Consider the following 26,048-nt stretch of genomic DNA (forward strand, 5'->3'; position numbering starts at 1 on the left):
AGATTTTCAAATGTTCAATCAAAATGAACATTTCGTACATACATATATACATACATATATACATATATATGTATGTGTATACATATACGTATGTATTTCGAGTGTATCTATTATTATTATTAATATTATTATTATTATTATTATTATATCTTTACTAGTCCAGCCGAGATAGCGGATGACGTTACTGTCTCTTTCTCTCCTGCTTTCTTTCTCTTTCTCTCTATCTCTCGCATTCTCTCTTTCTTTCTCTCTCTCTCTCTCTCTCCTTCTCTTTCTCTCTCTCTCTCTCTCTCTCTTTCTTTTTCTCTCTATATACCATATTTTTTTCTTGCTTTCTTTCCTATAGTTATGTCTTGTGTGTAATAATAACCATAATATAATAATAAACATTATTACCACCACAGCAATAATAGTATTATAATAGCACTGTTGCTAGGGACGCACAGCTATATTTTTATGCGTTGGCGGCCCGCTACCATTTTAACAATGAACAGTATTCATTGATCTGAATAGGATTCGGTATACGTAATATAATATATTATTAATACAGTGTGTATTCGATTCGTGCCGACAATTCTGTAATGCTTACGTAAATTCGATTTCGAGAAACTGGTCATTTTACGCGTGTGTGTATGTGTGTGCACAATGTGTGTACGTGTGTGTGTATATGTGTGTTTATGTAATCGAGCACGCGGCTATGTGTTGTGTGCTTCATAAAAACTCGCTACGAGTATCGTACGATAATCTGTGTCGGTTTAATCTGCCTTACAACGGAGCACGATTGTTACGTTGATCAATAACTGACGCTATATGAAATAAAAGGAGGGGCACGGTAGCGCGTGCAAGTGACGATTGGCGATGAACCAAAAGCTCGTGATCGCGGGAACAACATCGTTCTCTCGTCTCGTTCATTCGTGTTTTCGTTCGTGTAATCTCGTTCTCTCGTTATTAATGCAGCACCAGCGTACGGCACAGAGGGGGCGAGGGAATCACGCGCGTTTCGCTCGTCAATGCGAAGCAGGTGCTACGCTTAATCAGCTGAAACGCACGATGAGAAGGGCGATCGGTGGAATCGGCGAACAAACGGCTCAGAATCGTAGAGTACTAACAACTGTGACGACTCAAGCAATAACGAGCACAGCAGGTGTGTATACAGGTGTGTGTATGTGTATGTTATGTCTGTGCACCAACAGAGATGTGGAAGAGAGTAAATGTGTATCCAGGTCCGATATAAGTCAGTAGTCCTCTCTCGGGATCGCTCTCGATCTCTTCTTCAACTTTTACGTCCTTATCATCCTTCGTTCCCCGTGTCTTCTTCGGTCTCGCTTTACAGCGTGGAAGTAATCGAAATCTCATTCGCGAAGCAATTATTTACACAACTGTATCGTACTAGTGCTACTAGTATTACTACAGTACTTGAACCTATTATAGCGTTCTTTACAGTGCGGATAAGTAACACACACGAACTATCTTCGTCAACGATCGCCCGATTGCTCGATTGAATACTAGAAGCCAATAGTTGTCCCAAAAATGCAAATAACTCATAATTCAACAGAAAGCGTGTCCTATCGCAACCGTTCGAATTGCTCCCTTCGCGCGATTCTTCATCATCGTTATATTGCAGAAGCCGAAGGGTGGGCGACTTGTGTAACATCGTGCGCGTGTGCATTTGGATTTGAAGGGTGTCGTCGCGGTTCGAGAAGTTTCTTTCCCTTTTTATCTTTTATCTTTTTTTTTTTCGTCCGGGGCATCGCGAGAATTTAGACCATCATTACCAGCGAGAAAATAGAAGAGAACACAATTATCGTTATTAGCCTTGTATTACTTATTATTAATTAGTACGATGCGCAGCATGAAAGCGCGCGGCCAAGAGAAGGAGCAGAAACCCGAGATATAAGATCCTCGCATCGGACGGCTGTTCCTTCGTTAGTCGACGCTAGCTCGGTATTTTTTTTTCTATTTTTCATACTCGATAATCATCATAATTTTCAGCATTATAATCATTATCATTATCATCATCATCATCATTTTGATACTAATAACAATAAGGTAGACAATTAAAGATCTCTTTTGCCTTATATCGTCTAGTGTGACAAGCAATATCGAGAAATCTAGGCTTGAACGAATATAATAATAGGTTCATAAGATGGAAATTTTTTTTTTATAAACGACGCTCCGTAATAGTTCCGTAATAGTTCCAATCCCGTCTATCGTACTACTTCGGATCGCAGGTATGCTTGTGTTTATGTTTATGTTTTTCTTGCACCGAGGTAAGGACTTGATGAAGCTACGCCGACAAGATCAGTTTTCATCCTTTAATGAGTCCACTTGTTCCATGCCTGCAAACAAAGTTGATCAATAAAGTCGCGTTTGGTTGTATTTTACAACAACGTAAAATCATATTTTTCGTTTGATCTCTCATCGATCATGGAACATGTCCAGGATTGAATAATTTTGAAGCAAGTTTGACGCTAAGGATCTCTCCTTAATAAAAAAATCAACGCATAACAATTAATAATCAACGTATGACATCGATCAATATCAATATATAACGTAACAATTGGTATAATTAATTGTTTACTTGCATGTGCAAAAAGGTATTAGAAGGTACAGAAATAATTAAACAAGTCTTTTGCAAGAGAGGCCGACTACTTTGAGATATTCCACATAAGGAAAGAATGGTGCTTCTATGGAGGAGCACACACATTGTACACTGGCATTACTTTTCATTTTTCATACTCTGCATTGTGAGTAGCTCGCTGTAACCTCAATATTGATGAATTATTTTAACTTGTAAAGAGGGAAAAAAAAAAACATTCGATACGTTAACATCGATGCGTTCTAAAATAATCGGTTTGAGTTAGAAGTTGAAAGTCTTTTGAGGTGACCTAAGGATTGACCTAAAGGTTGTTGTAACTTAACTTTTAACCAATTAATTAGTTATTACCCAAGCCTGGACGCATCGTGTATAACAGTAACACTGAGGGGATCCTACCGCCGGATGCTGTTTGTCTTGCACGGTGTCTGGCAACCCCCACGCGGGTGGATCTATCTTATTCGGTTCGTTGGGGGGTATTTCCGTCAAACTCGGTGCTCCAAACTGTCCCGGTAGCAACGCCAATCCCGGCATAAGCGACAGAGCCGGGGCATTACCGTTAGGGAAAGGTTGCTGGGTATCCACATGGCCCTGCACACGATCGACAGTTAATTTACATGCATATGCGACATGAACACGACCGAAATTCCGCGAGCCTTACTACTTAGACATCTTTACCAGCTAGTGTCGTCCACGAACTGGACCACACTGTACATACCGGCCTCTTTTTACTTTACCGTCCACCGCTAATTTGGGCGTTCAGAGTCTATTGTCAGTTCAGGATATGTATTCACGTACAGTGATTACGTATAATACTACAATGAAATTGCACGCATAGAATGTCCCGGATAAAAGTGGTGCGACAAAGAGATACGTTCTTTTCCAATCGATTTCGATTGACAAGTATCAAAGTCTCTTGTTTCTTCGCCGCAGTCATTTTAAGCGGTGACACCGGAAACGAGAAAATCCACGCTAGAACAATTGCTTGCGCGTTACATCGAAGTAAAAAGATACATTCACAAAGTGACACCCGCACCCGATAAATAGGCGAAACATCAGTCATGTTAATTTACCGATTTGTTTATCGATTTGTCAGAGCAAAGGGAAAGTTTTCGGGGTATTTTGGAAATATACTTGCACTCGATTGCAAGTGCCATTTTACGGGCGTATCTTTCCACTTCGACGTAATCAGCAGGGAATAGGAAGGCTAGCGTGGACGTCATCGTTCAAGATGGTTGCAACGGGGCGCGAGCGAGAAAGCGAGAGAGCCTCACCAGCGGAATCGTGCGAGAAGATCGACCGTTACCTGGAAAGATGTCTCCATCATCTGGTGCAGTTCCGGCTCGACATTGGATATACGATTGTAAGCGGCGTTTGTTCGGAACATCTGATGCCTGTCGATGCCAGGCGTCAGACCGGTCCATGAACCAACCATCTTGTCGTTCAGTATCCAATTGATAGGATCGGCGTCGCCGCCAGGACCTATGCCCGTTGCGGTATAATTCTTCCATGCCCTCTCGGTACCAATCGGCCGTGGCACTTTTCGGTCCTCGATCTTCAGCTGGCTCATCTCCTGGGCAACCTGCGCCGGCGACGACGGGGATATAGCCGGCGAGCCGCCATTCTCCAGACTCGTGATCAGATCGATGCTGCCGGGCTGCGCGTTTATGTTCGCCAAATGATTGGAGAAGCCGATCTGGCCCATCATGGGGTCCTGATGCGGCGGTGGCGGTGGGTAACTGCTGTGCGGGCCTGGAGCAAACGGCCAGCGGGTCTGCGGATTCGTCGAGATGCCAGTGTTCGCCGGGGCTGCTCGCGAGGGCGCCTGGTATTTGCCCAGGGGAAAGCTACCGAGCATCGTGATGTTGCTGGACTGTAGCGGCGCTGGCGGCGGTGGTGCCGGTACGGTTGGGAATATTGTGCCCGGGTGGAGCGTGGCCGAGCCGGTGTTGAACATGGTGACCTGCTGCTGCTTGCTATTGAGATGCAACGAGCTGGAAAAGTCTGGCGCGCGCGGATTCAACCTTGACATACTGACGGTGGTGTTCACAGATGCGGATGGGGCGATGGCAGTCTGTGCGTAACTCTGCATGTGCGGGTGGAACGGCAATAAAGGGTGACCGCCGCTTTGACTGTCGTTCGGCACCATCTTCAACAAGCTCGAGTTCACGTTCGGATGCTCGTACGCGCCGCCGCTGTTCGTCTTGAACAAGCCGACGTCCAATGCAGGCTGCGATGTCGATGGTATCACATGAGGGGCCTGATGCGCGGTGGTGTTACGCGAGGTAAGTTCGCCCTGAAAGACCGGCCGATTGAACTGCGTCATGCTCGTGCCCATCTCCATGCTTGGCTGCGGGATCACCGGTCTTGCCACTGCTAGACTGCCGGGCGGTTTGCTCGGTGGAAGGGGGTGCTCGGTGTAGCTCGTGGAGGATTGAAATTGCGGGGGCTGAATGGGATTGTGCACCGAGCTGGACGACACGCCGCTGCCGATCACATTGGTCGACGTGTTGTTCGTGCCACTCGACTTGCTGGACACGGGCGAGCACATGGTTGTGCCACGATACCCCGGTGCTTTGGACGCGTCCACCTGTTGGGCAGAATTTGGGGGGGGGGAAACGTGAGTCTTATTTCCTGTGCTAACACAATTGAGAGATTGTGCTAAAATGTCGTATTTTACGACGATTCGTTATTAGAGACCTTCGATGAAAACGCACGGAATGGATGAATTCCTTTACATCGAGAATTTCTCGGGAGAAACTTTCGATAGCGGACATTTGTCATCGATTTTAACTTTTTGTGGAACGCTTTAAAACTGCACGGTCGCTGAGGAATATTTTGGGTTGCTGTGTAACCCGTCAACCGATGAAAAATGAATATCTCCGAGATAATAAATTGTGAAAACAGTGTACCACTGGAACACATGAAATTTTACTCGTTGGGTGAATATTTCGATTTGTGAAACCCCTTTCCCTTTCATAAATCAGCTAGCCCGTATTTATCCTAAACATGTATTCTTACAAGAGAAAAAATATATTTATATATCATTAGTTATAAGTTTCCAATAAAATTAAAAGCTACAGTAGTAACATCTGCTGGAACACCATAATTACAAACATATCGTTGATGGCGAGAAAAGATATCAGATGAATTAACATTTTTCCACAAATTAGAAAAATATGACACAATTGAAAGCCGAATGTTCGAGCTTCTCATCAAAATTAATATTGCGCAATTAATAAATATTAATTAATATTTGCACGTATATTGTTAATTTGTGTTCACTTGGAGTCATTAATTGGGACATATACCTTATCGTCGCTAAAACACGCAAAAGAATGTATGCAGTGGATGAACTGTCGTGTGTATCGTAGATATAAGCCGAAGAGACTCATAAGAGAGGACGCTCTCGATGCGTCGACAACACTCAAGAGGTCAAACATAAGAAAAGAAATAGCGCGTGCGCGCGTGTGTGTGTGTGTGTCGTGAATGTGTGTGTGGAATGTAAAAGATATTCCGACATAACGTACCTGCGGCGGAGAGCTGTCAAATTTAGCCGTGGACGAACCCGACGTATTCATCGATACTCCACCACCAGCAACAGTTGCGAAGTTCATACCCTTTTGAGATTCATTGTCTCTGCCACCCCACATCGACTGTTGCGTGACCTTGGTGAACGTATCGTTGAATAAAGAATACTCGAGTGGAGTGCTATTGGACTGTTGTTGCTGCTGATGTTGATGCTGCTGCTGTTGATGTTCTTGCATGCTCGTAATCGGCGTGTTGCTGCGTGCTTGCGGCTGAGATTGTTGCTGCTGCTGCTGCTGCTGTTGCTGTTGCGATTGCTGTTGTTGCTGCTGCTGCTGCTGCGGTGGTAATGCTAGCGCCTGCGACGATACAACGGGCGGCGAAGGTGTCACTCGTACGGAATTGGCAGATGTCGAGACGATAGAGCTCTCCGAACAATTGGTCGCCGCGGTGCTCGTGGACAACGAGATCGCGCTCGTGCCGGCCGGTGGGTAGGTCGACTTGCCTCCTGGATAATGAGACGTCATCGTCGGCGGGGCGGCAGGCAAGGCAGTGGGCAGTGGTCGGCAGTGTTTCGGCGATGTACTGATTACGGACTGCTGACTGGATGTCTGAGCGGTTGCCGCGGCGACTGACGTGGCCGACGACATGACGGTCACGGTGCTGGCTTGCTGCAACGGCTTCTGCTTGTTCACCGTGGTGTGGGTGGATTGCATGACGGTGGTGGAGGTGTGAGTCGAGGCAGTGATCTCCGAGAGTTTCGCCGCGAATGTCTGCGTCGTGCTGGTAGTGACGATTTTCGTTGCCCTGCCAGCGGTCATGATGGCACTCGTGTACGACATTGTCGTCTTGGTGTTCGTCGAAGAGGCCAACTGCGCGGCGACGGCTTGTGCACGTTTCTCCGCTGTGCAAATAAAAATTATTACGTTCGCGCGAATTCTTAGTGGAAACTTTGTTTCATCGTTAGGTTAACAACAAACAACTGTGCGCATAGCTATGCCGATGAATTTACTTGACAGTTAGAAAATTGCGATATTGCGCCAAAAATTACGACAAAACGCACGGAAACATTAATTGAAACGAGAGTGTTATTCAACACTTGTTACGACTTCGAGCCGAAACAACAAAAATTTGACAGCTCAACCAAAAAGGTAAAATGAACCATCGAACGTTATGATAAAATCTTCAAGTCGAAACAAACATTGAGACACTGACAATCGTTACGACTAATGATGATGATGGCCGTAGTAATATGTACTACAGTTTCGTAAAAGAATTTCCTCCATAGGGTGATCTAGATTCGTTCGCTTTCTATATTACCTGCGGCAACAAGTCTAGGAGCTGTCGCACGTGGCAATGAAGCTGCGAATGGACCAGCTAGTTTAAGAGTGGACGAAGATCGTAGAGGAAGCAATGGATTTACAGTAGATACGCCCGATGAGTATCCGGACTTATTAATTTGAGTGCTGGTTGTACTGGATGCCAAACTAGGAGCTTTATTTACAGAACCGACTTTTGTTTTACTTGCCTAGAAAACACAAATCATTAGATCTTTCCATCGTGACATTTGTCAGCATGCGTCATAGCATATTACTCAATACTTACAGCAACAGTAGATACAGCTTTATCCCACGAAGAGGTGGTCGCGGTCGTAGTTTTTGATTTCGGAAGCATTTGTATTATGTCGACGTCTGGATCTTTAATGAGCGCCGTTATCAAGGTAAAGGCTTGTTTCATCGCTTCGGATGATCCCCTATAAGCAACAGACAATTTAGCTTTCGTTAGAAACTGAAATGTAATGTGTACACGTGGTAGTGTCCGATACCCACTTGATCGTGATGATTCTTTCTCCTTGGCTTTTGCTTTGCTTCTCAACTTCAATGTGCGCACCGGTTGCAGCCCTAATAGCGTTGATGTTGCTGCCACCTCTACCGATTACACGACTAATAGCATTTGGTGGTACGGATACCTTCTTGGAGCGGAATGGTGAATTCATAAATCTGCCGGAATCGTCGGATTGTCCTCTGCGAAAGTCACGCGATATAGCAGATTAATATATAAGCCATGAATGAAAACGATAACGGATGTGCTCTTTTCATTCTTAATAACGAGGGAAAGGAGCTCTACTCTCTGCACATAAGAACACATCTTACTTTCGTACAACCTCCTTCCAGCCTTCTTCGCGTTTTCCACCTTGCTTAGGACTTGTCGTGTTATTTGTCTTCGACGATGTGTTTAAGGTATCTCCGTCGTACTGATTGTTGTAAGATTTTTTTCCCTTTCCAGGAACATAAGTCTCGTTACCAGTTGCTTCAAAATCCTCTCTGTCGGCTGGATGTCTGGAAGATTCAAAGACCAACTGACCCTTCAGTTTTCGATCGGTACAATTGATCGTGGTGGAGGCTCTTGTGGTCGTGGCCGAAGTTGTACATACAGACATTCCGCTGGTAACGTTAGTCAGAATCCTTCTGTGGAAATCATTGGTCAGCGCATAAGATACACGATATCACGTAAATGAAATTGACATTTGTATGTTTCATTGTATCAATTGTATGTTAATTTAATTGTATCTTCCATACGAAAATGTATATTCATCCGCGTTTCTTTCGACGGTCAATCTTCCCGTTAGAAAATCAGAAAAGAAATAAAACGCAATACACGAGTGGACCCCGAAAGTAGAGAGAAGATGGGTCTACTTACTTATCCGAAGTACTTTGGGATTTAGTTGAGGTCGTTGAATTTTGAGATAATGCAGTGTTTTGTGTGAGAAGCGTTTTGGGTGAGCGCTGAGGGGACGTGTCTTTCTCATTGTTATTAGGATTATTACTCTTCTTCTTTTTCTTGTCCTTTTTCTTGTCTCGAGCCTTCACGTCGTTGCTACTGCAACTACCCTGGCTATTTGCATCGATTCCACTGTCACCCTCCTCCCGATCGGGATCCTCCGGACTTCTGTTCACGGGCGATGGTACGCTTTCTATTCTTTCGCAACCGTCGCCGCCTTCGTGTTCGCTGTCGTCTGCCCTGTCACATTCCTCGTCACCTGACTTCTTCCCGTTATCTTCTTTATCCTCGTAGGCTGTTTCGTTCTTCTTGTATTCCTCGTGCATTTTGCGTTTCTCCTCCTTTTTCTCCAGCTTCTTTTTTTTCTTCCTCTCTCGTCTTCGCGCCGCTGCTGCTTTTTTCGATTCCTCCCTGGTCTTTTCCATATCAAGTTCCTCCAACAGTATCGTGGCATTCTTATTTGCTTTAGCGGCCTGTGTCTCCTTAGCCGCTCTTATCACTTTAACACATTCCTGACACTTCTCAAGAAGTTCCTTGTCGCTGATGGTTGCTACGTATCTCGTCATTTCCTGATCGCTCGGAAATTGCGTTACATGATTCACCATCCACTTTACCACTTTGATGTGGCCCTTTCGGAATGCGGCCATTAAACAGGAAACCTGAGCATCGGAAAGATCGGAGTTGTTAACAACCGTCTACGAAGATTCTCAAAGTGAGAGAGACAACCAAGTAGACGCGTGGGACTTTTTACGCACGTACCTTGCGATTATCTTGCGAATCGATGTCCGCACCCGCATGGTACAGTAAATCTACAACATTGAGATGTCCACCATTTGCGGCTAACCACAACGGGCTATTCCCTTTCTTGTTCTTCACCTCGACTTGAGTTCCCCTAGAGACACACAATCATCGGTTTTATCCAGTTTCTATCAGATGTCCGTCAGAAATAATACAGCGAGTAGGTTACCTTGAAAGTAGAAGTTCAACGAAACGGCAGTGACCTTTATCAGCAGCGATGGTGAGAGCGGTGTCACGAGATGATGGGACCGGCGTCGCGTTGACATCTGCGCCCTTCGTAAGCAGTACTCGTCCAACTTCAACGTATCCACCACTCGCTGCCTCCATCAAAGGTGTGAGCCCAGTCTTTATGAAGCGAACGAACAATTTCAAGTTAGAGATTATCGGTGAGCATCGCGCGCGTTTCATATCGCTGGAATTATATTTCTCTACGTATTACCTTCGCTCGATGTTCGACATTGGCCTTTCGGTCAAGCAAAAGACTAACCACTTCGTGTCTTCCTTGGAAACACGCGAGCGTTAACGCTGTATTGCGATTCGTTTCGATCTGGGCGTTAATATCACTGCCCATGTCCAAGAGTAACTTCACTGCCGCTGTAAAGAGAATTATTCGGATGTTTATCACGCAGAAACCAAACCGTGTAAGGCTGAATTTCCCGATACGCACGAATAACTGTAACTGATTATCGCGAGTGCAGTTGACGGGTAATTTCATATCGACTAGTCGCTCACCGGTGTGGCCATTCATAGCAGCAAGCATCAGCGGAGAAATGCCCAACTTGGAGCCGGTGCGAGAATTTATTTCGGCACCGTGGTTAAGCAGGAGTTTTATTATATTCACATAGCCACCGGATGCCGCGAGACTCAATGGAGTGTAATCGGATACATTTCGATGTTCCTTGTTCGCGCCGCGATTGAGCAAGAGCTCGACCACTTCGTATCGGCCGCCACTGCACGCGAGCGACAACGGCGTGTCCTTGGTGCGTTCGGATTGCGCTTCTATGTCCGCCCCGTGATTTAGCAGTATCTCCACCACCTTTTGATGGCCAGCCGTTGCGGCCAGAATAAGAGGCGTGAATCCCTTTTTATCCCTATGCTCTGTAACAAAATCGTAGGTATTGGGCAAAATTATTGGTCAACTTTTATTTCTATTTGACACTCACCTATATCTGCGCCTCGGCTCAGCAAAAGTTCAACTAGATCCTCATGGCCACCTGCGCAAGCTAAAGTCAACGCAGTGTCATGGTTACTGTCCGTTTCCGAGTCAACGTCCATGCATGAGAAGGCCGCGGGTGGGACTTGATTGGTCGCGTAACCTCCAACTGCAAAGATATTTATTGTACATTGGCTGACATTTTGAGCGGCGAAATTGATCGACGGTCATTACGAGGCGTCTACATGCAGCAGCTATTGTACATTGGCTCTCACCTGCAGCCGGGTCCAGCTGATAGTTCTGGGCGGGAAAATTCGGAGTCGGTTGAGCATTGGCAGTTTGTGGTTGCTGGCAAGACTGCTGCTGGGACAAGACCGGGTATCTGGCTTTCTTGCCCTTGCCGGTGGTCGGCGCGGTGTATACTTGCTTCTTGTCGGGTGCGACGACGTTCGCCGCGGTGGTGGTGGCCGGCGCCTGGGTCTGGGTAGCGACCTGCACTTGATTGGTGCTGCAAGCTGTGGACTGTGCATATCCGCTCGACTGGTGAGGTATGCTATCTATTATCCCGGTCGCTCCGCTCACTGGTGGCAATGTTTGCGTGGGGAACGCTGGATAACGAGAACACGAAAGCGTAATCAGATGTCAACGTCGTGCAGGGGTGCAGCCGCGTGGTGCGCTAGTTGCACCAACGGCGTTTGCTAGACTTACTTATTTGAGAAGACTGCAGCAGCAACTGCGGCTGGAAAGTATCGCTGCTAATATGCTGCATACATTCGCGGAAGTGTATACTACCTTGACGAAAGCCTTCTTCAAAAGCTCTCAGACGATTCTTCAATGCCGGATTTTGTAAGGACTGTGTGCTCGTTAATTGCAAGCCAGTTGATATGTCTGCTTCTATCTGAACGCCAGAACTAGTCACTTGTAGCGATGGTAAAGTCGGCAGGGAGACTGATGGTACTGACAACACGGGACCGGTAAAATATTCTTGGGACGCATGAGGACTTCCACTTTGTTGAACTATTTGGGTGGTTTGCAAGTGTTGCTGCTGCTGCTGCTGCTGCTGTTGCTGCGGTTGTTGCTGCTGTTGCTGCGGGTGTTGTTGTTGCTCCTTATTGCCGGATACCTCCAATCTCTTCAATTCAAGTTTCTCTTGATCTTCTGTAGCTACACAAACGGAAAGCAATTCGGAAGATAACGCATACGATCGCCTCGAGAGTACTCTAGTTACATTTTAAAGAAAAAGCTCAAGAGATAAAATATTGACCATCTACAGCATCGTCGAAACTGATGGAGCGAAAAATTTCAAACGCATCATCGATCGGTATGTCAGTGCCGTCCTCCAATTTCAAGACTCTTTCGTTAGCGGAGAAGGTTTTAGATTTCTGAGCCCCGGTAAAAAATGCACAAGCGCTTTCTCTATACTTCCGCGCCAATTCGGGATCCGTTTGCTCGGGAAGATTTTCTTGCGGTGTTTGCTGTTGGGAATATATTGCAACGTGAGTAGGAACGTCGGCGACCTCAACAATTCAACGGCATGCTTACCTGGCTATGTAAGTGGTGAGTATGTGTAGGGTGTAAATGCGACATCAACTGAGTGGGCATGAGTATGCTACTCGCATTATTACCGACTACATTAGTTTGTTGCTGGGCCTGTTGCTGCTGAGGTTGCTGCGGTTGCGTCTGCGGTTGCTGCAGTTGTTGCTGCTGCTGTTGTTGTATCTACATCGACGAGACAAATTCGTTATGTCATGTCGTATCTCGCGTGTGTTGTGTATATAAAAACATGATCGCGCGTAGATGTTATACATGCTAACATCTCTCCCATGCATTCGCTTGCAAAATCTCCTTGGTGACATTTTATCCGACATGTATATATTCCTTTTAACTTGACGTCACTCAGGCAGGATATGTTACTACGTTATGCGATCTATTTAGCTTGCTATCTATTCTCAAGTAAGCTCGTGCTTGAAGGGATTCATCCCAGAGCTTCGAACAATAATAATATTGAATCTGACATGTTGTAAAACGTATAAAAACGAAGCGAAGTAAGGGGAGTAGAAGTCCACCTGTACTTGGTCTAGCTGGAGTTGCAACTGCTGATTAAGTTGCTGCAATTGATGAACCTGTTGTACTTGATAGGTATGTTGACGTTGCTTCTGTTGATATTGCTGCTGAAGTCCGGCCATCAGGCTTGCCTGCGTCTGCTGCAACTTAGCCACCGCCATACCGCTCGCTGCTTTTCGCACGTTTTTGCCTTCCTTCTTAGACACTGGCTTAGCCTTCGGGCGGTCGCTTATAGCAGTGTTCTGGCTAACGTCGCTGCTCGCGGTAATAGGCTGGGAAACAGCTATAACAGTCGGAGGAGTGGAGATACTCGGCGGGCTCGGCGTGGTGGTTGAGGACGTGTTGGAGGTAACCAACGAAACGGCAGTCGTGGCAGGTAGTGGAGCGAGTGTCAAGGGTGGCGACGAGGGAAATGTATTCGTGGGGAACGTCTCCGCCGCGGTCGGAGCTACGGATAATGTTTTTTGAAACTGCTGCAGTCCCATTATCTTGCCGTCGAGATAAGCACTGCAGACCAACGCCGCATCGCTAGTTCCTTGGTATGTCAACGAGGTGCCAGACATACCGGTGGTACTGCACACTAGACCTGTTGAACGAAACAGTCACCAGTTCAAGACACACGTATCGTTAACCGTGGACGCATATACGCGTTCGAGGAACGTCCACCGGCGGCGGGATTACGGACGCATATATATTTGTCCTGCTAATTTCCACAGCTTATACGAGAGAGCTTATTAGCTCTCAAATATTCTGCACTCAAAAGATTAACTTTGATGTGACAATATAATGCGATGAAAATGTACCATGCGGAGATGTCGCCGACTGAGTTGGTAAATCAATGTTCAACATTCCAGGTAATAATGCTTCTGCTTCTGTAGGATCCTGCTGCTGGGTTTGCTGTTGAGGTTGATTTATTATGGAATTTCGTGGACCAGAAAACAAATGTCCCGCACCCTTGCTCTGCAATTCCCGCTCTACCCTCTGAAAAGGATAAATTCTAGAATTAGGAAAAAAAAAAATTATACATGCAACAGCGCATAAAGCAGACAATCGTGATTATTGTGATAAGCTGCGCATTAAATGTTTATATATCTCTTATCTTAACCGCTAATATGCTTAATCACGTCAATAATTTCTGTCTTTTATTATTTCCTCTTTAAAAAAGTTGATGAAAAGACGTTAACGAAGAGAAAATAACGTAGGACGTACTTGTAGTTCTTCAAGTATTTGTTGCTTATGAAGGATTTGTTCTTGTCTAGTATTTTTCCGACTTTCGGTGACATTTACCCCTTGCGTTGACGCTGAAGTTGGGCTAAGGCTAATATTGGGTTCTGATAGACTCGTGAACCCTCCGCTGCCTTTATCGAGGATATTGGTATCATCCTTGGTAGTAGCAACAGATTCTCCTGCGGGCTGCGAACGAACTTGTTGCGCTTCGGCTGAGGTAAGGCTCATGTCGGGCATCATGGTCACAGATCGATTTTTCCTTAACAATGACTTTTGCGTATTATGTTTAGGTTGGAGATTTTGCGCTTGTTGTTGCTCTGCAGTTTGCTGCTGCTGCTGCTGCTGCTGCTGCGGGTGTTGCTGCTGAGGTTGCGCGGACGTTTGCGGATGAGGTACATGTTGCTGATGACTTATATGTTGCTGATGCTGCGACTGCTGTTGCTGTTGCGGCTGCTGCTGCTGCTGCTGCTGCTGCTGCGGCGGCGGTGGTTGTTGTTGTTGTTGTTGTTGTTGTTGTTGTTGCTGCTGTTGTTGTTGCGGTAATAACATAGGAGCAGGTGCGCCATTGTGCGGCGCGCCCATCATAATGCTATGAGGATAATCCAATAGGAGTTGCACAACAGCCGTATGACCACCCTTTGCTGCTTCAATCAGCATGGTGGAGTTATCCTACAATGTATTTTGTTGCATGTATCAATTTCATATTTCTATAGTGTTTGTAAGAACACAATACCGATAAAAAATTACAAGATTTGACACGACGTAGAGATGATATGTTACATATTATTCTGTTATCGATATTGTGGTTAGAGTTTTTTTTTATTTGAATTTACTTATCTGAATATGTAATTGCACAATGAGCACACAATTACGTGAAAATGAAAACTTGCATACGAGAGTAGTGTCATTTCAAACACGTGGGCTTACCTTCAATTTATGAAACGGATTAGCCGATTGCGCCAAGAGTAGTTCGACAACAGCAATATGACCACCAGCACACGCCAGTGAAAGAGGAGTATGGTCATTGTTCGTAGTCTGCCGATTGACATCAGCACGCTTTGAGATGAGGAATTGAACTGTACACAAATGACCAGCCCTACAGGCTTTCATGAGCGGAGTCCTACCTCCCTCCGATTCGTGTTCCTACAAGAAAAAAAAAAAAAAAAAAAAAAAAGAGTAATACAGGTAATCTGTGTATTTTGCAAGAGTTGATCAAAGTGAAAAGCAATTTAAAGAGAACTTTCGCACAAACTTTGTACGATTAAGACTCGTAGTTATCAAAAACACAACATACCAGATCAGCTCCATATTGAAGTAGGAGATCAGCAACGTCAGTATGGCCATTTTCACAGGCATACGTTAACGCTGTATCTCCCGTTTGCGTTTGAGCGTGAACGTCCGACGTCGACTCTAGCAAATATCGAACAAGATCTAAGTGTCCTTCTTGGGCAGCTTCCATTAGAGGGGTGGATGCTCCCAATTCGACGTCAGCGCCCGCTTTGATTAAAAAATCAGCTACTTCAAGGAAACCGCCGCAGCAAGCCAATGTAAGTGCCGTCTCCTGAGTTTCCTCAGTTTGTGCATTGATGTTTGCACCTGTGTGAAAGGAAGCTCGTAAAGTAACAAATCTAACGATCATACAAATAAGATGACCTACCTTGACTTAAAAGTAACGCAACCATTTCCTCGTGGCCCTCGCGTGCTGCCTCCATCAAAGGCGTGTAACCTTCGTCATTAACTTCTTCGATGTTTGCACCGCGTTCGATGAGAAGCATCGCTAGGTCCACGTGACCTCCGCAAGCTGCTAATGTCAATGGAGACTCAAAACTATCGGTCGGCATATTTACTTGGGCACCTGAGTCTAAAAGTAAACGTGCCACTTCTACATGACCATCCATCGACGCTTCCATAAGCGCTGTATGCATCTCATCCGTTTTATGTTCCTGCAACAATTCATGAAGATATCCGTCAAACCTTCGAAAAATCAGATAAAATGTTTATCCGCTATTTCTCCACCCCCCCTCTTCTTTTTTCTCTTTCTCTCTCTCTCTCTCTCTCTCTCTCTCTCTCTCTCTCTCTCTCTCTCTCTCCATAGCACAGACGTGATATTCGCAAAAATATTAATTACATTTGCGTAAAAAATGATATTAGGTAATTATACCTGATCTGCGCCAGCTTCCAATAAAAATCGAACCATCTCTAAGTGTCCTTTATAACAGGCCAATGTTAGGGCAGATTCTTTAAATTCATTGGAATGAGTGTTGATACCAGCACCATGTTCCAGCAAGATCTTGGCAACTGGAACATGTCCGGCACTTGCTGCTTCCATCAAAGGTGTATGGCCGTTCTCATTATGATCTTCAACGTTAGCTCCTGCTTCCAAAAGGACACGTACTACTTCCTCATGACCACCAGCACACCCATACATGAGAGGTGTATTGCCTACAATTATACAACACAATTGTTTCGATCGTTTTCGAGCAATGTAGCGTTCACGTCATTATGAAAGTTCATGCACACGTTCGCGAGAAATTAAATACACCAATCAAGTAGGTGTTATATAAAGTTGATATATATATGTATGTGTGTAAAGAACTAGCGTGTAATTTTACCCGAAGTCGACTGAGCATTGACATCGGCACCATGAGCGATAAGTAAGCTCACGATATCCACATGTCCAGCACTGGCAGCCTCCATCAAAGGGGTGCAATCCCCTTTAATACCACGATCTTCCACGTTAGCATTCATTGCTAATAGAACCTGTTTCACAGAAAGATTCGTTGAAATACACGGTTTTCATCAGCCTATAAAACTAATTTCGGTTTAATTTTCCTATTTTCTGATTATATTTTTGTAACACCAACTTCATGTCATTTATAAATGTGACAGTTAAATAAACAAAAGAAAGAAGTTGAAACATAACATAGGTCCGTTTTTTATAGTTGCACTAAGTCCGTCTCACCATCTATATTTAAAATAAAGTAACTCATTTGATGCTGATGTAAGAAAGAAAGGAAAATAGAAAAACCAGGCAGATAGTCCTAAGATTGTCGGATGTAAAAAACAGACTTAATATTAACAGGTATAAAATTATGTAGCTGGTAGACGAAATTTTCATTATACAGATCTTGATCATTTATCCAAGCAATTAAATACTGATAATTTTAATTAATTTGATACAAATTGTCGACTATCATATCCTGTAATTACATAAAAGTAACTGCAGGTAAGTTTCATTATAAATATTAGTTCTCTAAAAAACCTATACTTATTTCTTGAGATTTATCACCATTTCAAGCAACAACTGTTATTTATTGATGATTTTTATGACATATTCAAATGATATAATATTATATACACATATGCTAATAGAGTTCATTGAATTTCATATTATACATACAAAGTCAATTTGGAATAAGATAACCATTACATTGTAATTTAAAATAGATTGTGAGATAAACAGTACAAATTTTCAAAGAGAGACATTGAGTAATTTTAATATAAATGAATTATTCTTTTTTTCTATCATAGATAATAAAGAACTGCTGTGCCAATTTGTTATTATTCACTCAAAGTCACTCAAAATAGATCGTTGTTAATGCACCAACCAACTGCTCATACAAATATGTCAAACATAACAATATTACATATTGCGAACCAAGTGAAATATATTACAAAATTTACACAACAAAATGGTGAAAAAGATTCTCTTTTCTATTATATTCACAACTGATATATAAATTTCTAACTTATAAACTTGTATAAACTTATAACTCGACAAATTCACACGAAATAAAGCTTCATTTGTTACACACATTGCCACAAACATTGCATGTTAAACGTGTGTACTGGGAATTACTTAACCACACGTATAACAGTTACATACATCATGCACTTGGCAATGTTATCTTGCAAATCATCATCATAATTTTGCCTGAATTCGCACAGATAGCACCTTTGTGCAAGTTTACATAAAGAGAGCATAAATATATTTGACCCAAACCTGAGCAAGTTCGTAGTAACCCGCTGAGCAAGCCAAGGAGAGTAAGCTCTCTCCCTCCTCGGTAGTTTCGTGAACACTCCGTCCTTCTGTTAACAATTTTCTAACGGTACCGACGTCACCGTCGGTACACGCCTCTATAAGAGTGCGCTTTTCGTTAGGTGTGCGTGGATTGTCACTGCGCATACGTGTTAATGCTGCTGCCGCTTCATCCAATGCACAAGAAACACTAGATGTTAAACGTCGAAGCACTTCGTGGTCGGCCAAGTGCTTCCCATCACCCGATGACAATTTCCCGATACCAGCCGCCTCGAGGAGGGCCTCGAGACGCGCTTGAGTCTCAGGATCCACAGAACGTTCCGTATCTTCAGGTGTCAACAGAAATTTAGATGTCTCTGGATGATCTTCGTCTATCTCAACTTGATCAATTGCAAAACACTCCACCTAAAATCACATAAAGCACATCTGTGAGTAAAACTGGACACACAAGACACAACAATGTATAATTGAACTGGCTGTAGACCTCGCGCTTTGTCTATTCACTGATCCATCATGTGTTGGATCTCGTATTACAAGCATTCAGCCAATTTCATTTAACATATACGTGTAAGATAAAAATATCTACAATTTGATAAACTATCAACAGCACTCTGTTACGACATTGATGGTTCTTACAGAACCTCTGTTTCCTTCGTGGACACTCTTATTTGCATTGTATGCGAATCGTACATACAAAAATGGTTAAAAAAAGAAAGGAACAGATTAGATAACAATATAACGTATGTTTCTCAATGCCTTAGTCGTAAATTCGCACACAAGCTGCTCTACGAAGAGAGTGTATCCGTATCCTTTATCGAAAAACTTCCAACTCGACAAGAAATGTTATGTATCGCTGAGTCACTTGTTTAACGAGCAACATGCGATCAACGATACCCAACATAAAACGCTTCATCGAGGAGGCCTATCGAGAGAGACAAGATCCCTGAAAAAGGTACTAATGAGAGCTCCTCGTCGTGCGGCGTGTCCGCGACAAGAAGGACCGCGAGAAATTGAGGTTATTTTCGCACAGAGTCGAGTTACCGGGAACGTCGGCGGCGACGGCGGTGACGGCGGCGACGACGGCGGCGGTGGTGGCGGCGGCATCGTAGATCGACTTCGTCGAACAAAGGCGTGTATAAATCACGAGGCGCGCGTCACCGAGAGAGCGAGAGATGTCGAAAATCGAATCGTTGCTCATGAAACTACCAGAAGCTACTATCGGAGAGCGGAGGTGCCACGCTCTCGCTCTCTCTCTCTCTTTCTCTCTCTCTCGCACGCGTATATACTACAACGTACTTCAACGCATTATATCCGGAAAGTCCTCTACGTTCCACGCGGAACACGACTGATCGGCGCGGCCGCGAGGGCGATCACGAACGTGAGACAATCAACATAGATCGGGAACGCGGGTGAAAGCATAGTCGCGCGTATATATTTTCCAACACGATCACGTCTGGGTCGCGTGGTAGAACAATAAGCAACGAACGGACGTTCCAACGACGGCACTGACACTTACCACGCGACCGGTGAACTCCGCGTACTCGCGTAACTACACATCGCGCGTCGCCCTGCCGTTTTCGAGTCACCGAGTGTGAAGGCGTACACTCGCGTCGGGAATGCGCTCTCGTCCGTTGCTCCCGAGACACACGATGACGACAATCGCGACGACAGCGACGACGACGACGACGACGACGACGACGACGACGACGACAATGACGATGGCAAGAACGACAACGATATGACGACGACGACGACACGAAGGAAGACAACGATGAGATGCGTCCGAGATTCACCCTTCACCTCCTCCTCCCCCGCCGTCGCTGACCACGATTATGTTCGACGCATAAGAAGCACTGAGAACCTTTAACACACGAGTCTCACGAAGAAGCGACGAGGCCGTAAAAGCGCCGTTGGTAGGACATAGAATAATATGGTGGCTCTGTTCTCCGCGATCGTTTCCACGCACACATCGAGAGCAGCAGGCGGCTACACACGGCGGGGACGCGGAGCGCCACGACGACAGCGTACGAACGGCCAGTCAGGCGAGAGAGCGATCGGGCTGGTTAGCTTTGCGACGAACTGGCGGATCACATGGTGATGCGTTGGCTCGGAAATCGACTGCGAAGCAGCCAGCAAACTCGCAAGTGAGCGAGCGAGCGACAAGAACGCGAAAGACGTACGGAAAGCCCGCTGGGTGGCGCACTGACGACAGTGCGAGAGAGCGAGTGAGAGGGAGAGAATGAGCGAGTGAGTGAGCGAGCGAGCGAGCGAGCGAGCGACAAACGCAAGCAGGCAGACAGACACGCTCTCGTAGAGGCGTGCTCGCGCATCGCGCTACATACACATGCGTGTACGCATACGTAGCTGTGTATACGCACGTGCGCGCACTGTCGCGTGTACACGTGTGTAACGAACCATGCATGCATATATATATATATAAATATATATACATATATTGTATATATATAAATATGTGTGCTGCATGTATAGACGTATATGTGTTACACGTGATACGTGTTTCCGATCCTTGGGGTATTCACTCACCTTACGCATACACGCAGGTACGCACGCATACTTACACGACGATGCATGTACCGCTTCTAGTGAGAGCGAAGTGCCTGAACCAGCGCTTCGAGAGGGAGGGAGACCAGAGACAGCAGCGACATGCTCGCGTGTTCTACGTGCGCGCGCGCAGGCGCGCGCGCGCACACACACACACACACACACACACTCATAGAGCGTACGCGTTACGTCGTATTCTCATTCTTTCTTTCCCTTCTCTCATTCTCTCTCTCTCTCTCTCTTACTCGCTCGGTCCCTTTTTCATTCTTTCTCACTCTCGCGAAACACGCGACGATGCCAGGATGGGAACGAGAGGAGTATTCGAATCGTGCACCTCGACGACGACGACGACGGCGGCAGCGCCGCCGCCGTGCGGCAGCGGGTCGCGCTGCTCTCATAAATGTCGAGGAGGAACGAAGGTACGACCATCGTCGTATGCACACTGTCTCACACTGTGGCGGAAGAAAGAAGGCGCTACAGACTTGGGAGAAAAGCGTGTGACCTGTGTGGAGTGGAGGGGTGAGAGGGCGAAGATGTGAGGAAGGACGGCGGTGGGTGGGACGGAGGAAGGACGAAATTGCTCGCGCGATTCGCAATAGAGTTAGACGTGCAGATATATGCGCAAGCGAGAGAGAGAGAGAGAGAGAGAGAGAGGAGAAAAAGAGGGACATGGGTATGCTAGTGATGTCGGCGACGTCGTTTCCACGGTAGACAGCTATTAAAACATATATACACACATACCGATTATATAACTTTTCCTCAATGCGCGGAGATTCCCCGTTTTCCTCCTCTTCCTCCCTTACGGCCTCTAACTTTCTTCGTCTCTCCCTCTCTCTCTCTCTCTCTCCTCTTTCCACCTTTATCCCTTTATTCCTCCGTGCTAAGAGCACGCAAGAGTTGCCATCTACGTGCACGTACCTCTAGCCGGCATCTAGCGAGGTATGTAGGGAAGACACCTAGTGAGCGGTGTCAAATTGAACGGACACGAGCGACGATAAAAGGTACAAAGAGAAGGCGCGTCCAGGGCTTTTCTGCTAAATCGCGGACTCTCACGAGCGATCTCTCATCAACGTCGATGCGTGTCGCAATTAAGCGAATATTGTCCGTTTCGGTCGGTCGATGCGTCCCCGTTGCGATCGAAGCGATAGAAAACGCCAGAAGCAGGATGTCCCCGTTACTTCGAGAACGAGGAACGAAGGAGAGAAGAAACGAGCCGCAGAAAGCACGAGCGTCAGGCACAATTCGGAAAAAGTTTCACTTTCAGGAAGGCCTGGAATTTTCCCTTCGAGAGAGGTATGCAGACGCAACCGACGGCCAATGAGAGGTCCGAGCCACCTGGGAATCGCTCTGAAAAAACGAACTCTCCAATTGGACGTTGACCGAAGTGTCTGGAAATTTCTCGGAGAAGAAGAAAAAGCGCTGGAACGTGTCGTCGACGCGTGTCCGAAGCGGCGGATGAATCGATCGCAAAGTCGACGGACGTCGTCGATCTCGAACGATCGATCCGGATGAAATTTCAATTGGAGAGATACAAGCGAGATTGTTCCGGCTCGGCGTTTGACGCTCTCCGTGCACCTCCGGATTACAATCCTATATAATCAAAGTGAACGAGCGAAGTGAAGCTGAGAGAGAGAGAGAGAGAGAGAGAGAGAGAGAGAGAGAGAGAGAGAGAGAGAGAGAGAGAGAGAGAGAGAGAGCCACGGCCTTGGTCCCGATTGCATTTCAATTAATTCATCCCGAGTCGGGACGGTCCGACGTCCTTTACTTTATTTATCATGCGAATAGGCGACGGAAAAATCGAATCCTCGGCGTCTCAATCGCCGAGCCTGAAAAAATCATTATTATCCTGCGCGACCTTTCTTGGACCACGATCCTACCTACCAATGCCCAGAAAATTCAGCGCATTAACCCGATTAAAAGTCCGAGCTGAGTTACATTTGAATGGCGACTCCGGGACTTTGCGCCGACGAGCGATCTATTAAAGGGCGAGATATCCTCGAGATCGAGAAAACAGGGGAGGAAAAAGAAAAAGAGGAGCGAGGAGCTTCGATCTCGATTTTTCAGCGTCTCAATTTCGTCTAGTCTGGCGAGACTCGACGTTCCGCCGTTCCATAGATCACATTTTCTCCTGACGCACGACCGCACGAGAAAAACCGAGGCGGCAGGGTTGGATGGCGGGGGGGGGGGGAGGGGGAGGGTAGACACCGCCAATCGCCGATTAACAGAAGTCCGGATGTTAGTCACGACTTTGCGTCAGCGCGCAGCGATCTCAAAGCGAGGAGATTCAGGTTAATGGTTAAGCGCCGATTTCGAGGTTATGAATCTCCTACGACTGCAGGGACGACGACTGCGGGGAAGGCGAACGAGGTTAAAGAGCGGGGTTAGCGTTAATCGACGCGAGCACAGCCGGACTTCGACATCGACCGAGTATGTCTGAGATGAATTCAGTCTAGATCGGCGACTCGATAGCCCTCTCCGGACATTACGGGCCTGACTGACACAACGTGCATAGACGGGAAAAGCTCAGTTGGGCTTAGCACTGATGACGAGAGAGCAGACTTCTCTTCTCTCTCTCTCTCTCTCTCTCAGCATCCGATCGCACCGTCCGTCTAAATCGGCTAATCGGCCGTCTTATCGTGTTCTTTTTGTTTATGCTCAAGTCCGCCCGACATGTCGGCTGCCGTTCTAATGTTATGACTCCTACGATGAACTCCTCGGCTCTCAAGAGGAAGCCTTTGTCTGCGACCCGGGGAAAAAAATGGTCAGCCCCCAGTGTCCGACGCAATCGTATCGCGTAGAGCATTTTCGGCCGGAACGAATCTAGATCGTTTCTCGACAGCGCGGTGTGTTCTCTTCCGCTTCGCGCGTGTGTCGAAGTAGTCGACGATGCGGGGGAACAGCAGGAACTTCTTCCGATTCCGAGGTGGGTTTCCAGCTCGACGGCACCGCGCGTTCGGATGTCGCAGGGTTCTCGAACCATTTTCTTCTTCACCGACCAGCTCAACGTTCCCTGATAGCACATGTTCTCCTGGGGACGTCCTGAGGGGATGAAGAAACATCCCCAGAACGTCCTCAAGACGTACTCTGGACGTCCTCCGGACATCTGTGCTATTAGGGCTGTGAGTGTGAGTAATCATTTAGTTGGTTAAATGTTTGGATTTTATTCGTACGCTCGCACACATTTTCTCTCTGGGGAAACATTTTGCTATCATTGGATTGTCAGACTCTACGTTGCGACTCCACGAGCATCCGGACACAATGCGCGTTCGACCCGGAAACCGAGCCGGAACTGGGAAGCACCGTCGACACCTCGGGTGTATGAACGTTCGAGATGCTCCGATCAATGCGTCGATTCACGAAACGTCGTCTTGGTCCTTCGAGAAGTCCAGCTGTGGCTGTTTTTTTTTATCGGTCAACAGTACCCGTACCAACCTCGCGCGCTGTAATGATGACAACGACGGCGATGAGACAGAGAAGAATCGTCATTGCTTTCTCCGTTTGACGAGTACTCTGTTCTACTCTCGTGTACACCGTATATACACCGCGATGCACGCGCGAATATATACGCATACACACATACACGCGGTATCCGCTGCGATATGTGCACACACACACACACACACACACATACACATACACACACAGGCGTACGCACAATGCGTACAATCATGCGTGGTCGCGCATATTCATATGCGTTCACACGTAGATCGTTACGATCGACCTCGAGTAACGAGTGCGTGCACGCGTCTAATATCGTTAATTAATTAATTAATTAATCGCCAATAGATACGAGAAGGCGTTAGCAGAGACACACCGTTGTCGAGAAAGTCTGCGCGAGAAACGGCCGAGGTGTACAAGAGAGGCTGCTCTCGACGAAGCTTCCACAAGTTTGACACTACCGATTCACGAGGGTCAGGGTGGGGGAAGGCTCATTGAGCGTTCCTAAACATGTATGTCGTTCATCAGGCCGCGAAAGACCGCGGCAATGACAACGGTGACGATGACAAAGAGGAGAAACTAGACGAATCGAAAGTGGGAAGACGTCGAGGGTGCCTACAACAATGTGGATGGAGGCTATGTCGACGATGACGATGACGATGACAATGACAACGATGATGATGATGAGGGCGATGACGACGATAACGATAAAACGGCGACGACGATGACGACAAGGGGGAGGAACGAGGATCGATGCTCGTGCGAAATTATCTTCACGGCTCATTCTCGCAGAAGCATATTTGCGATACTCTGCTCGATTCACAGGAACGACACTTAGTCGACACCACGCTCGTGTACACACATTTATATACATATACACACACACACATACGTATCGCACGACAGGCGCACAGTATAGACATAAATATCCCCTCTCTCTATCGCTCACTCGCATACGTATGACACACACATACACACACACACATATATATACTCTCTCTCTCTCTCTCTCTCTCTCTCTCTCTCTCTCTCTCTCTCTCTCTCTCCTCCCCTTTCTCTCTCTCTCTCTTTCTCTCCCTCCCTCTCTCTCTCCTCTCTCTCTCTCTCTCTCTCGCTTTTTCTCAATCTTTCTTTCTACCTCACTCGCTCCTTTCTCTCTCTCTCTCTCTCTCTCTCTCTTTCTCTCGCCCTCACATTCTTCGCTCTACCCATGCTCACGGATATCTTATCACGTCGCGTTAACGGACCTCGCTTATGGCGTTTACCTCGGAAACGCTGTCTTCCTCGCTCTCCGACGAGTCTGTCATAAAGCGCGGTTGCAGCTCCGAGAAGGTCTCTGTCTCCGACTTCGTAGGGCTTGAATTCGAAGACTGGGGAGTCGACGACGTTTTTCCGATATCGTGGGGAACGCTCGCTGCTGCCGTAGCCGCTACTGCTGGCTGCTTTTCGTGCTTCTGGCTATCCGAGGTCGTTCCTTGTGCTACATTCTGCATCTTTACCCTCCAGATAAATCATATGATACACAGTTACTCCGTTACTGGTATGCCCGTACCGCAAAACACACACAGTACACTCATTCGCTCGAGACGTTTCGGCAAGAAATTGCTCTCGAGAGCACAGTCGCCGTCATTCACGTAAGCTAACACCCGCCATTTCCACTATGGCCGACTGCGATAGTCCCGGATGCTTCGACTCGCGACCAGTGATGCCAGAATGGAGAGGCAGCGACGTTTCTAGTAATTTACTACACGCGTGCGATCCATCACGAAAATCACACACGATATTGTACGCCGTTTACTTGAGATTAATATTTTATTTGTCGGCTGATTAGTTTATTAGCATATTGTCCATCAGATAGAGAA

At 46.3% G+C, this 26,048-nt stretch overlaps 1 protein-coding gene across 5 annotated transcripts; it reads right to left on the bottom strand.

Annotated features, from left to right (window-relative positions):
• Positions 1–451: 451 nt before the first annotated feature.
• Positions 452–25,876, bottom strand: mask (multiple ankyrin repeats single KH domain). 5 transcript variants are annotated; one of them, XM_019845541.2, is made up of 28 exons: positions 25,452–25,876; positions 18,151–18,591; positions 16,760–16,907; positions 16,309–16,589; positions 15,805–16,090; positions 15,442–15,743; positions 15,075–15,290; positions 14,130–14,816; positions 13,724–13,901; positions 12,989–13,506; positions 12,399–12,575; positions 12,121–12,331; positions 11,565–12,020; positions 11,132–11,464; positions 10,867–11,025; positions 10,436–10,801; positions 10,143–10,297; positions 9,873–10,048; positions 9,665–9,797; positions 8,825–9,564; positions 8,278–8,592; positions 7,954–8,148; positions 7,730–7,877; positions 7,445–7,652; positions 6,127–7,028; positions 3,903–5,186; positions 2,948–3,187; positions 452–2,339 (listed from the first exon to the last, which is right to left on the bottom strand). In XM_019845541.2, the coding sequence occupies exons 1-28, from the start codon at positions 25,677–25,679 to the stop codon at positions 2,316–2,318; spliced, it is 9,507 nt and encodes a 3,168-aa protein (XP_019701100.2). In that variant the 5' UTR covers positions 25,680–25,876; the 3' UTR covers positions 452–2,315. The 5 variants fall into 5 exon arrangements, with proteins under 5 accessions (XP_019701100.2, XP_025161201.1, XP_019701099.2 ...); XM_025305416.1 differs by having other exon boundaries at positions 11,565–12,014; positions 12,923–13,506; XM_019845540.2 differs by having other exon boundaries at positions 2,996–3,187; positions 12,923–13,506.
• Between the last annotated feature and the right edge of the window lie 172 nt (positions 25,877–26,048).

The sequence above is a fragment of the Harpegnathos saltator genome, unplaced genomic scaffold (genome assembly GCF_003227715.2).
Source record: "Harpegnathos saltator strain DR-91 unplaced genomic scaffold, Hsal_v8.6 scaffold695, whole genome shotgun sequence".
Classification (NCBI taxonomy): Eukaryota; Metazoa; Arthropoda; class Insecta; order Hymenoptera; family Formicidae; genus Harpegnathos; species Harpegnathos saltator.

Coding starts and splice junctions, on each gene's coding strand:
- mask (XM_019845539.2), bottom strand. CDS start 25,679: ATGCAGAATGTAGCACAAGGAACGACCTCGGATAGCCAGAAGCACGAA. Junction 9,565..9,664: donor ATTCGCAAGATAATCGCAAG/GTACGTGCGTAA, acceptor TCCGATGCTCAG/GTTTCCTGTTTAATGGCCGC. Junction 3,188..3,902: donor TGATGGAGACATCTTTCCAG/GTAACGGTCGAT, acceptor GATCGTGTGCAG/GGCCATGTGGATACCCAGCA.